This window comes from Siniperca chuatsi, linkage group LG20 (genome assembly GCF_020085105.1).
Source record: "Siniperca chuatsi isolate FFG_IHB_CAS linkage group LG20, ASM2008510v1, whole genome shotgun sequence".
NCBI lineage: Eukaryota > Metazoa > Chordata > Actinopteri > Centrarchiformes > Sinipercidae > Siniperca > Siniperca chuatsi.
In genome coordinates, this window is record NC_058061.1 from 15,796,449 (window position 1) to 15,809,039 (window position 12,591).

At 40.7% G+C, this 12,591-nt stretch overlaps 1 protein-coding gene across 1 annotated transcript; it reads left to right on the plus strand.

The window, feature by feature from the left end:
- The first annotated feature begins 8,239 nt into the window (after positions 1-8,239).
- On the plus strand, positions 8,240-11,331 carry dlx3b (distal-less homeobox 3b). Its single transcript, XM_044179736.1, has 3 exons — positions 8,240-8,995; positions 9,903-10,087; positions 10,419-11,331. Exons 1-3 carry the CDS (start codon positions 8,653-8,655, stop codon positions 10,731-10,733), a joined length of 843 nt encoding a protein of 280 aa, XP_044035671.1. The 5' UTR covers positions 8,240-8,652; the 3' UTR covers positions 10,734-11,331.
- The last annotated feature ends 1,260 nt before the right edge of the window (positions 11,332-12,591 follow it).

The window sequence follows — 12,591 nt, forward strand, 5'->3', positions numbered from 1 at the left end:
CCACGCTGCTATTAACTGTTTATTCATTTTAATAATTTAACATTTACTTTAAGCTAACAATTTCAACTGTTTATCCATTAATTTAAGCTAACTATTTCAACTATTTACCTATTAACTAATTAACCCATTAACCCTGCTAAGCGATTTCAGCCATTTAGCAAACTGTTTCAAGTTCTCTGCTTGCTTGCTAACTTTTTTCAAGCATTCTCAACACCTGGTGAACTGGTGTTACAGCTGACTCAATATGTGGATGTATTTTGTAATTCAAATCATAATTTATATATTTTTTCAAATTAGTCAAGCTACACCACAATCTGTCCAGGTACCCCCAAGTTACTGCAGCAGTTCCGCTGAAGTACAAGGTAGAGCAGTCACTGATGTATATCCTTTGTTTCCTAGACTAGACTTGATGTTGTCATCACTTCCCCGAGGACACCAGATCCAGTACAAAGGCCTGTACAGGAGACAAAGGAGTGGAGGTAGGGGAAGGACACTCACCTCCTGGAGCCAAATATTTATTCAGAAACTTAATCATGGTCAGATGGATTAGAGTGGATGTAGACTAACACACTTTGTTTCAACATGACTTAACAACCTGATTGACTCACTTTGCCACATTTGATTTAAGGAGTATGACTGCAAGTTTACAAGATGAAGATGAGAGAGCCATGGTGGAGTTTTTGTGTAAGCTGAGGAAGAAAAGGGGGCAGAACGGGAACTCCCAAAATCTGCCGTGCTCAGGCATGCCTAGAAAATTGACAGCTCTCTACTCTGTGTTAACAAGCCCACCAAATAACTAGGTGGATGTCTTATTGGATGTCTGATTTTAGCCCTACAAAAGATTTCCAGTCATAGGCATTTGAGTACATTTGTTCTGGGCATTTGAATTCGGTTTATTGACAAACACCTACACAAAGGTGCCAGATGACAGGACCTTTACATGTTGCGGCAGTTATTATTAATAGTTCATCTTTTACATGATGTTTAAAAAATGGCTTACGTATTTGAATTTTAAGACTGAGCTTAATGGAAATACAGATGTTTATGCATTTAAGATGCATGCAATGAAGACCACAATAAACATCTTCATTTAACAAACTCAACCTGGGAAGGCGCTCTTTTTACACGTGGCTTTCTATAGATACTGTACACTTGTCGAACGTGTAAGATCACACAGTTGGTGTTAAAGCCACTTGTAAGGCGTTCTTTTTACATGTGGCTTTCTATACTGTACACTTGATTGATCGTACACTTTATCAAAGTGTAAGATCACACAGTTATCACAGGTGTTAAAGCCACTTCTCTTGACACCTACTGTGACCATTTTGACAAGACTTTGATGAGGCTGAATTGCTGTAGCCTTCATATAAAGCAAAGTGGAGGGCAAACTTTGCTAGAAACACCGGGAAATGCATTTGATTGTGTTGAGATGAAAATTGCCGTCATCCTGCCTGCAGATTTAGTAGAGATAATCAGCAGATAGAAAGGAGCGGTTTCATCTAGTCCTCCATGCGATTCAGTCTGAGCCAAAACAAACATGCTTGGATCAGGGTGGAGCTTCCTGCAAGAATCCTGGGAGAGGGCATCTCAACCCAGCAGACTCAAGGAGAGTGTAGCTGTAACCAAGGCTACATATTCACTCTTCAGTGATAAGCACCAAAAGAGATCGTAACAAAGGGGTGAAGGGTCAAGATGAACTGTGGGATAGTGGGGACTCAGTTCGAGTCATGGGAGACTGAGACATGGTTTTGCTATAAAATACAAAAAGATACAAGTATACTCTCACTCCAATTAGCATACTATTGCCTTGTGCATTCCCTTGGCTTGCAGCCCACTCAGAGAGTGGCCTTAGTGAATAAGAACAAAGAGGTAGTAATCAAAGCAGTCTCTCTCTTTCTTTTGATTGCTCCCTGAACAGCTGTTTCTACAGGTCGCTCTTACTCATCCACTCTTGGCAAAGTGGAGCCGGATAATAGATGCATTCTTGACAATGAGGCTGCGGTTGCCAGGACAGGGACACTTGTATGTATGCCTCTGTGCAGCGTCTGGTGTTTGGCCAGCTGAGTGGAAAAGATGGAGAGGACTACTAAGAGGTGATGGACGGAGTGAGGAGCATGGGATGGTAGAGGTGAGAGAGACATCAGAGGGAGGAAAGGAAGTCATACAACTCAATAAACCCATAATGGAAAAGAGATAGGAAAGACACAGGAAGTGAACTTTTAACAGAGGATGCATCAGATCTTGATAAGGACATTTTGTCTTTCTATGTATATAAAAGAACAGACACACACACTGGTGGTTTGTTAGCCTGCCATTGTCCAGCTCACTGTGTGTGGCTCTGCTCACGGCTGGGTTGGACCGGACCACTCAATTAGCGCAGTGCACCGTTGCAAAAGCTGATTGACATGGAATGTTGTCCCGGTCAGAGGCCTGTTGTCTCCATCCAGGAGGTTGTTTGTTTACATCCCTGCATTTAAACATACTACAGACTGAATACTTGTTGAAGTATGTGCTCACATTGGGGGGCCTGATTAAAATAACTTGACTAAGGACTCGGTGATATGGCTGAAATGAATATCACAGAATTCTTAAGAATAAGATATATATCATGATATGGCAAATGGAGGCAAACTCCCATACATCCCATTTGTCAAATTTATATTTACTGCAATGAAATGTGTTTCACTGTTATGCATTGTGACCATGACACTATTTCAACTGTTTATGCATTACTTTTAGCTTTTTCACCATTACCCATTACTTTAGGCTAACTGTTTCAACGGTTTATCCATTCCTTTTACCTTTTTTTTACCATTTAGCTACTTTAAACTAATTATTTTAACTGTTTATCCATTTTAGCTACATTAACTGTTTATCCATTACTTTTAGCTTTTTCACCATTATCTATTAATTTAAGCTAACTCTTTCAATGGGTTTTACATTTTAAAGTGGTTTACATTACTCTACGCTAACTATTTCCACCATTTATCCATCACTTTTACATGATACAATTACACTGAGAAGTCACAGACCATAATATTGAATCATCGCTCAGCTCTAACTTCACTAAACAAATTTCTTTGTCCCATTTTATGTAATAGGATGAATGAAGGGACATATATTCTTGTGATTGAAGTGTGAGATGCAACTTGTTCAGCTAATAGGACATCAACAGGAGATGATGCTATAAGATTACGGAAAGAACATAGATGATCTCAAACTCAGAAAAGGTACAGACGTAAACAAAAACAAGCATACAAATTCACATTAAAGATTACCTATACTGTACATGTAACAGGGTGCAAATGAAGTGTGTTAACTGCTGAGCGTGACTACAGAGAGACAAGTGTCATTAGTGCTCATTAAAAGCAGCAGATGGCCAATAGCAGCTCTCTGTTTTTCAGCTCACACGAGGAGGCTGTCCTGCAGGGGAGCATTTAGCTTCAGAAGGTGTTTTGGATATGTTTATGTGCATGTGTGCTTATGTGTGTGTGTGTGTGTGTTTGGGGAAAAGGGCATGCCCTTTAACATCTGGCCACATGTGTCTTCCATTAGCTTTTTGACTCCTTTGGCAGCTGTAGACCCCTGGGAACACATTACCCAGGCCTTACCTGGGCTCTTTTCTCTGGTCCCCTTTAGTGAACAACACACACACACACAGACACACACACAAACACTGTTGCTGCACATTGCTCTTTCCCAGTGTGAAGCAGCCTGAGAACAGTGAGGCCTCGATTCCATGTAGCTGAGCCAACTTACGACACCACTGGGAGGCTGGAACGATCATTTGTTCCAGAGGAATCCCAGATCAAGTGGAGTATTTTTAGTTAGGAGGGATGGGAGCACTGAGCTGTTGGCCAGTTTCAGAGGAAACCAATTACTGTAGTTTTCTGATGGCTTTGAGTTTCTCTCTGCACTATTATATTGTACATGTTAAGTCAGTGTTTGGATAATGCATTTTACAGATCATGTACTTAATTGATATCTGGAAACATTTGGAGGAAAGACTGACAAGGGTTTTAGTAGAAGTAGAAAACATCAGGTGATTTTCCCTGTCTGGACACACAGATCTACATTACACAGATGGCTCAAAGTCCTTGACTCATTGCCGTTTTCTCTTTTTATCTCTAATCAGGACTGAGGAAGGAGGGAGCGTGAGATGGGGGGGGTTAGCAGTTAATAGACTTCCAGTTCTCCCACTCATGAGAGTGCCCTGACTCCCCGACCATTCAATCAGATCAGCACAAACTAGCCAATGGCGCTTCATTATCTCAGGGAGCTCCACACTGTTGCCTTGAAGTTTTCAAAGGGAGATGAAATTGCGTTGATGGTTGCGGGGGCGTAGGAAGCAATGAGGGGAGTTTATTTTTGTGATGTCACCGTCTCCCACATAATTAAAGTCTAAACATCCTCTGCAGTGTAGGTGTATGTATGTGGGATTATGTGCACATTACTGTACTGCTGGGGATAACTTTGAGTTGTTTATGTGTTTAGGGGGTTAAATATAGCACTCTGTGTTGCTATAGAAGTCCTTATAGTGCAAATTAAGAGCAGTAGGTAGAAGGTGTATACATAAATGTGTGTTTCCCCTTTGTTAGTCTTGCAGGTGCATGGCATTTCTGCATGTTTGTTAAAGCTTTCTACATCATCTGTATTTCTATATATATCAATATAACTCATATCTCATATCGTATATCTCTCATTCTTTCAAAAAGTGTTCGCTTGAGCACAAGAAAACGGGCCGTACAATATTTGCCTCGAGGGCTTCATAATTCTGTGTACAGTCTGAGGGAGAATCAATTCAACCTGGAATGCTGAAGCTGGCATCTCGAAATTGAAAAAACTGAGAAGAGCTGCAAGGAGATAAATACAGAGAGAGGTACATCTTGTACTTGAAGTGAAACTTTTTGATAACTACAGCCATTGTCATCCTATCAAGGTCTGAGAAAATTGCTAGACTGGTACAGTATGTCTCTGATTCTCCCTCATACGTCATGTCTGAGGGTCACTACCACTAGTGTTACTCTTTTTGGCCTAAAGGGCCTCCCATAATCACACTGATGACTCTCAGGAAGATTTGAGAAGTTGAAAATGGGAAGAATCTTACTTTCTCTGAGGGAAAATGGCTTCATTTGTAATGTACAGTACAAAAGGTAAGTTTTTCTTTAACTCGACAGAGATCAGACCAAACCCTAGTTAGCCAGTAATTGCCGGGGTTTCTCTGGGCAAGGTCTAAGCTTTTGTCCTGTGTTGGAACCAAGCCAGCTGCTCCACTTTTACACACTGCATTAGAAAAGTACAAAACATGCCCCTGAAAGCTGTCTCATGTTACTGTGTTGTGAGGGTTTGATTGGTTGAGTTTAGTGAGTTCATTTGACCGTGTGCAGGATAGATTTTCACCGGAAGATACATTCAGAAAAAATTATTTGAGGACTTTAGACTGATGCCCATTTGTACACACCTTACAGAGGAGCAACGACATCCGACTGTATTATATTAGATTAGATTCAACTTTGTTGTCATTGCACAGAGTACTAAGACAACGAAATGCAGTTTAGAATCTAACCATAAGTGCAAAAAGCAGTAAAGTGCAAAGTCATATACATGTAACAGTGAGAGGTAGATATGAATACGCTAGTAAACCACTATGTCTACGAGTTTATGCACACAGTTTGCAATTGGGGAGTCTCTTCACTGTCTGGTGTCTGGAATGACATTTGTGGATCAAAGACAAACACCAAGTTTGCAGAGGAGGTTTAGCAGGTCTGGTCCCTGCAATAACAGGAGGCTTTTCATGGGTGTAACCTGACAGCAAACAACTTTACAGTTAAGGAAAACAGAAATTGGAAAGACACAATGAAGCAGTAGCTGTAATTCATAGTAATTTCCTAAACTTAGCCGACTTGAGTTTGTCTGTAGACACAAGAATGGAATCCTTTTTGTATTAATAGGCACACTATGTCTACGCCTCCACAGTAAACTGACAGAGGAAACTGCTCAAATTGGTTTCTTTTACTTTCCCCATCTCATACATTTCCACTATATTTTTATGGTGTGTGTGCCATGACAGTCTTTCTCAAAATGAAACCACCACATTGAAATTTAAGACGTTTTCACCATCTACTGGATGATTTGTGATACTACAATGTCATGACCATTTCACAATAAAACAGCAACTTATTTGCTCTTTACATTCATATAGAACTGGCAGGACTGAAGATACTTTGATGTTTTTTGTGGCTTTCTAGAAGCAGCTTAAAATATGTAAAGTACATTGTTATCTGATATGTTTTATGTTCTAACATGTTTTTAATCTGCTCATATATTTGAAATATTTCCATACTATTATCAATACAAACCTGATCTGGATGTTCACTTGCAAAAGAGGGACTGAATGTGCTGAATTTCCTCATTTATCTGGTGTCACATAATCTACATTATGATCTTCCACTCCTGTTTTGCAGTAGGTTTAAGTGTGAAACTGTCTGCAAGAAATTAACAACTTGAGACATGCACGATCTCACTCAGATATGCCTAAACATGATGTAAGGTCTGGGGGCATTTGGCAAAATAATTAGGCCTACTTTTAGAAAAACACTTTAATTGAACTAGATGTTGAAAAGCAGCCTTAAATAACATCTATTAAATGGTGTTCTTGCCACAGAAAAGATGAAGATCATGGGATCAGATGTCCTCCTCTCTTCTTTATTTGAGTGGAACTGAAGACAAAACCATTTGGATATATGACCTCTACTGTAAATGGAAACAGATATTTTGAAAACCAGAGGAAGATTTACGATTCCTGTCTGTATCACAACATAAAACTATTGTTCATTAACCTAAAAGTTCTTCTACATAGTACCTTAAACACAATTTTGGTGGTCCAGTGAAACAGTGAGGCGATAATGTAACAAAAATGGTGACTATTTTAGAAGCTCGGGAAGGATTAAATGAGTGTAGTTCAGAGCAAGATCAGAAACCACTGATGCAGTGCAGTTAATTGTAAGACAACACTCATTCCTGCAGGAACCCACAAGTGCACCGCCCACAACAAATGGCTCAAAAAGCCTTTCACCGTGCTACAAGGTCTCTTGAAATATATTGATTGAAAATGAAATATGTATATGATTACTTTAAGGATAAATGTCAAATAACAGAAAACTGGTCAAAAACTAAAAAGTATTCACTCTCTTTGTGTCCTTTGGGTTCAAACTGCACAATTCAACTTTGTGATTTGGCGCCCCCAAAAGGCAAGAGAGGAAACTTCATCAACTTCAGAGATCACGTGACTCATCAGTCACGATTGATAAAATCGTATTCAAATTTGGGTGATTTGGGTGAAGTGACCCTTTAAAACTTTACGACAGTGCTACAGAAACTTACCAAAAGGGGGCGGTAGTTTATCAGGCATGAGGGGCTACAGAGGAGATGCATGTTATATCAGAGGTGACATTTAAAAACTTGAGATTGGGGTCTGTGAGAAATGTTAGTGTAACAATGGAAAGTATTGGCAGTAGCTGGCAAAACACAGTTTGGACATCTTCAGCTGTGTGAAGCTGTATTTATCTATTTTGCAGGCAGAAAACGAAATGTGTGAATGAATACAGCAGGGGACGCTGTGCACCGTGCTTTCAGCTGACTGCACATGCGATGCAGAAAAAAAAACAGACTGAGTGAAACTTCTCCTTTTAAATTACAAGCCGAACAATATTTTTCTATTTTTCTTCGGCAAAATATTCCTCAAAATGAAACTGCGGTCTGTTTTACCTTACATATTGTCTACTGTGAGTACAGTGCTTTACCTTCATTTTCTAACAGTGTTTATGTAATTTGCATTTGCGCGCGCACACACACACACACACACACACACACACACACACACACACACACACACACACACACACACAACTCAACACAACACAACACAGTGTGGAAGAATTTACCCGCAGGCAATATCAGTTGAACGAGTCTTTTACCTATCTCTTCCATCTCTTTCACGTAAAGTTCACTGTCCGCCAACACCTTTGAATGACAATAGGAGTCTGTGCGAGACCGGCCAACAGCCTTTCAATAGGCTGCATAAAGTGTGATCTCTAGGCACTGTTAAGAAAACATTGCATAAAAACATGAAGGGGACGGTCTGGCTGCAGGATTAAGGCTTTACAAAGGCTCTGCGCTGCTATTGTGTTGTGACATCTTGGTGCCAGCCTGTAGATGATGCAGTTAGTGAAGAAAACAGAACTTATAGCTAGTTGAGTTTTTGGTCTCTGAAGGCCTTCGGAGCCGCATGTTCGCCCAGTGAACAGGTAAATGCAAATCTAAAGAAAAAACTCAGAGCTTTGAGGTATGCGTGCGCTCTTTGGCTGAAGGCTGGGTTACGACTTCGCCTGGAGCGCAAGAGGGGGGAAAACGGTGGAGCCAATGGGAAGGCAGCTTCCAGCCCAGCTCTCTATAACTCTGTGTCACAGGGGCTGAGCGATGCCACAACTAAGTTTCTGCAGCTGGGAGAGTTTCAGTGGACTATAGGCTCTTCAAAGCTGTGCGTTCAAAGAGCGCGCATACACCAATTCTTTATTGCGATTTGGCTTTGCGCACTCCACAACGAAATAATCCACCAGTGGACTTCCTTTACTCTGGAGGGCTGCTTTCACCATGAGCGCCGGACAGACGTATGAGAAGAAGATTGCGTGTATTTTGACCGATCTGCCAGGATCTATGAGTTGCCACCCGAACTCCAAGGACTCTCCTACTCTGCCCGAGTCTTCAGTGACGGACATGGGCTACTACAGCGGACAGACGGCCCACGGCCAGCACGAATATTATCAGAGTCAACCGTACGGACAGCCCATGAACTCTTACCATCATCAGTTTAATCTGAACGGAATGGGAGCTGCTGGAGCGTACGGCACCAAGTCTGAGTACCCCTACACAAATAGCTACAGACAGTACGGACATTACAACAGAGAACACCTGCAGGCCTCACCTCCGGGCTCAGGTAAATGTTGAGATATTCACCGGTTATTTTACTGCGATCGTGTTTACATCCAGTACGCATAATGTTATCTGAGCGTTAAGGTCAAGTAACTTGTTCGTGTTTGTCTTGTCAAAGAGCCCTGACTGCATATGAAAACACGAATCAGACCGTGTTACAAGCTATTTATATCTATCTTATTTATTATCCTTATTTTATGTATTATCTATTAACTTTTGTGAATATTCCTTTAGTTTTTGGAAAACATTTGTGGTAGAAATGGGAGACAATACCGATACTGTGACATGCTGACTGAAGTCAAATCACATGCTTTCTTTACGTTTCATGTCTTTATAAATTTGACCTCGCAAGGCCAGTGTAATATTCACATGCCCGTATGATTGATTTATTATGTACTTGCAGGTAAAAAAAACTAACATTTGCTTAGTGGCAGCCTTCCGGCTGCTGTTAATGTCCTGTTTTAACAGCCCGCCTGGGAATGAGCAGTCATTAACAGCTGGCCGTAAAACAATGATGGTTTGATTAAAGCTAATAATATTCACTCCATCAATTTTAACACGTTACCTCTGGCCTGCCAAATTGGAAATTTGGCAAAATAAAATCATTCTGCTTGAGTGATTTAGTTTAGATTTCTGTTTTGTGACATTTGTGTTTTTGCAAGTCTTTGAAGTTGCCATATTTTAGTTTTTAACTTTGAAGCACTCTTTCCACATTAATATGACAAAATATTGATAAATATATGATTTTTACATGTTTTTACGCAGGCAGAATTCCCTTATCATCTCTATCTATATTTTGTCGTAATGGCGTCACTTTTATTGTATTACACTAAATGTGTTACACTTTATGGCTGCTCGAAGTTTTCCTTAATGGTGTATTTGATCAAAATATTTTTTGTTGGAATTTTTAGTGAAAGAAGAGCCAGAGCCTGAGGTCCGCATGGTGAATGGAAAACCGAAAAAGATCCGCAAGCCGAGGACGATCTACTCCAGCTACCAGCTCGCTGCTCTGCAGAGGCGCTTCCAGAAGGCGCAGTACCTCGCTCTGCCCGAGAGAGCAGAGCTGGCGGCTCAGCTCGGCCTCACTCAGACACAGGTAAGCTGCCTGACCCGGTGTAACACCTGATATTTTCTAATCGATTAATACTTTTAGAGTCACGTGAGTCAGGGCTTCCCAATATGGCCAAATATTTGCTCTGTAATTATCCTCCAATGCGTAATTACGCACAGCAGACACTGGATTTCCGTGTCTCGGTTTGATGGACTTTATTTAGATACTTGTTAAACATTTAAAATGCTCTATTTTCTCTCAGTAAAATATTGCAAACTGTGTTTAATGTTAACATTGCATGCGTATACATATTTTATAGCAGTTTATCTTTTCTGTTGCATTAGGCTAATTAATGTTCATACTCTGGTTCTCTCAGGTCAAGATCTGGTTCCAGAACCGGAGGTCTAAGTTCAAGAAACTGTACAAAAACGGCGAGGTTCCCCTAGACCACAGTCCTAACGCCAGCGACTCCATGGCCTGCAATTCCCCGCCCTCCCCCGCAGTGTGGGAGAACAGCACCCCTCAGAACACCCCGATCAGCAGACCTCAGGTCCCGCAGCCGACGCACAGCTCGTCGCCGCCATACCTGGAGGATTATAACAACCACTGGTACCAGCAGGGATCACACCTACAGCACCCGGGCACCGTGCACCACCCAGTCCCGCAGCAAAGTGTGGGAGCTGTTTATTGACAATGACTCAAGAGCAGATTCATCTCCTCAGTTTTTACAAACGAGGTCTCTCCACAATGACTCTGCAGAGCAAAGGTTGACTGGACCGGGAGGAGGCCTGAAGTGAATTGCTTTTGGGTTTTTTGGATGATCAAGACTCTTTGAGAACTGGGTTTTCCATTCACAAAGCACATAAGGGATTTCTGATCACTTGTGGCAGCATATTTAACGGACATCTGGCGTGATTTTTTAAATTATTTATCGCTTCTGTTGTATTTCCTTAACTTCTTTTGTAAATGAATATGCAAAGTTTTTTAAACAAGTAGCTTAACTACAAACCGAATATTGACAAAACGGTGCAGTTGATCCATGCTACATTCAAATCATGCATGTGGGTTTGTAGAGAGCGCGTCAAATAAAAAAAAAAACTCAGGTCATATTTATATGGATTTGTACAAAACGTCGAAGGTTGTAAATATGTGTTTATATGCAGAACCACTATGATCATTTTTGTTTGAAACAGAACGACTGCACTGTGGTGCTTCCAAAACCATTTTCATATCCATGTAATTAGCCCACTTGTTGCCTTCTTGTCAATTGAATAAAGGTGTTACTTGCATGTTGTGTGTCCAGCCCCTTTATAAACAGGCTACTGTCCAGCGCCTTTTTTGAAATGCAGGACAAACCGTGCAGATAATTAAATGTAGGATCTACAAGGTCCACGCCATCTTAACTACAGTATCATAAACAGCGCAGGAAATGTTTCTGAAAGCACAGAGAAAATCTAACCATTGTGGGGAAGTCATTTTCCCTGGTTACGCATCACTTTCACCTGTTTAAACATATATTTTTTGGATTATTCACTTTAACTAATAATTAAATAATTGAGTAGGTACGTTTACTTGGTAAGAATTTGCTTGCACTGGATGCAGGTTCATTCATAATTCAGACTGCGTATGCACAAACACTTATAGACTCAGTAAACGTTTATAATGAATATTTAATTATAATCCACGCATCTTTAGGTCTAAATATGTACTCATCCTCTTGAATGAATAACAGCCTTGTGCAGAGGATTACAGTGGCAGTGTTTAAATACATTTTATCCATGCCTATTACAATTAAGGTACAATTATACACTTTTTTAATTCTGGAAAACTGGAAACGAAAAGGTTCAATTACATAACCATCATCTGTTTGTCTATCAAATATCTTTTTTGTTATTTATGCTTATTATCTACTGATCAAAAGGCTATTTATCTCATTGACCCTAAAAGGTAAATGCGCCACATTGTGCACAGAAGTACAGACTATAATGGGCACAGCACAGTGAACTGACTCCCTCTGTTTTGGCGCCGTGGGCTGCGTGCAAAGCGCTGCAGTAGGAGGCGACATACAAGCAGACATGTTGGAGTCACTCGGTTTTATTACTATTCTGCTGCCAGATAACAAGAGAGAATTCAGCGCGTTGCACACACACACACACACACACACACACACACACACACACACACACACACACTCCAACAGCCACCACACTCACACACACAGAGGGTGGTGTGCGGGGGTGAAGCAAGAATGTTGCCGAAGGGGATCTCACGCGCGCGCACATGCACACACACGCGCGCAGCAGGATAGATGGAAACGCTGCCAAATATTGAAGGTATAAGAAAACACAACCCCTTTTTATTTTCACTTTTGACATGAAAAATGATCGAAGACTGCTGATAAGCAGGTTTTCACACTTGAGTTCAGTGCTCATTCATGTGATGACGCACTTTTTATCCAATATTTAATTAAGTAAATGTTCCACAATACATTTTAAAACATACGCGCATGTTTTAAAATGTAGGCAAAAATCTACCCAGGTGATGAACCA

Coding starts and splice junctions, on each gene's coding strand:
- dlx3b (XM_044179736.1), top strand. CDS start 8,653: ATGAGCGCCGGACAGACGTATGAGAAGAAGATTGCGTGTATTTTGACC. Junction 8,996..9,902: donor GGCCTCACCTCCGGGCTCAG/GTAAATGTTGAG, acceptor TGGAATTTTTAG/TGAAAGAAGAGCCAGAGCCT. Junction 10,088..10,418: donor TCGGCCTCACTCAGACACAG/GTAAGCTGCCTG, acceptor TGGTTCTCTCAG/GTCAAGATCTGGTTCCAGAA.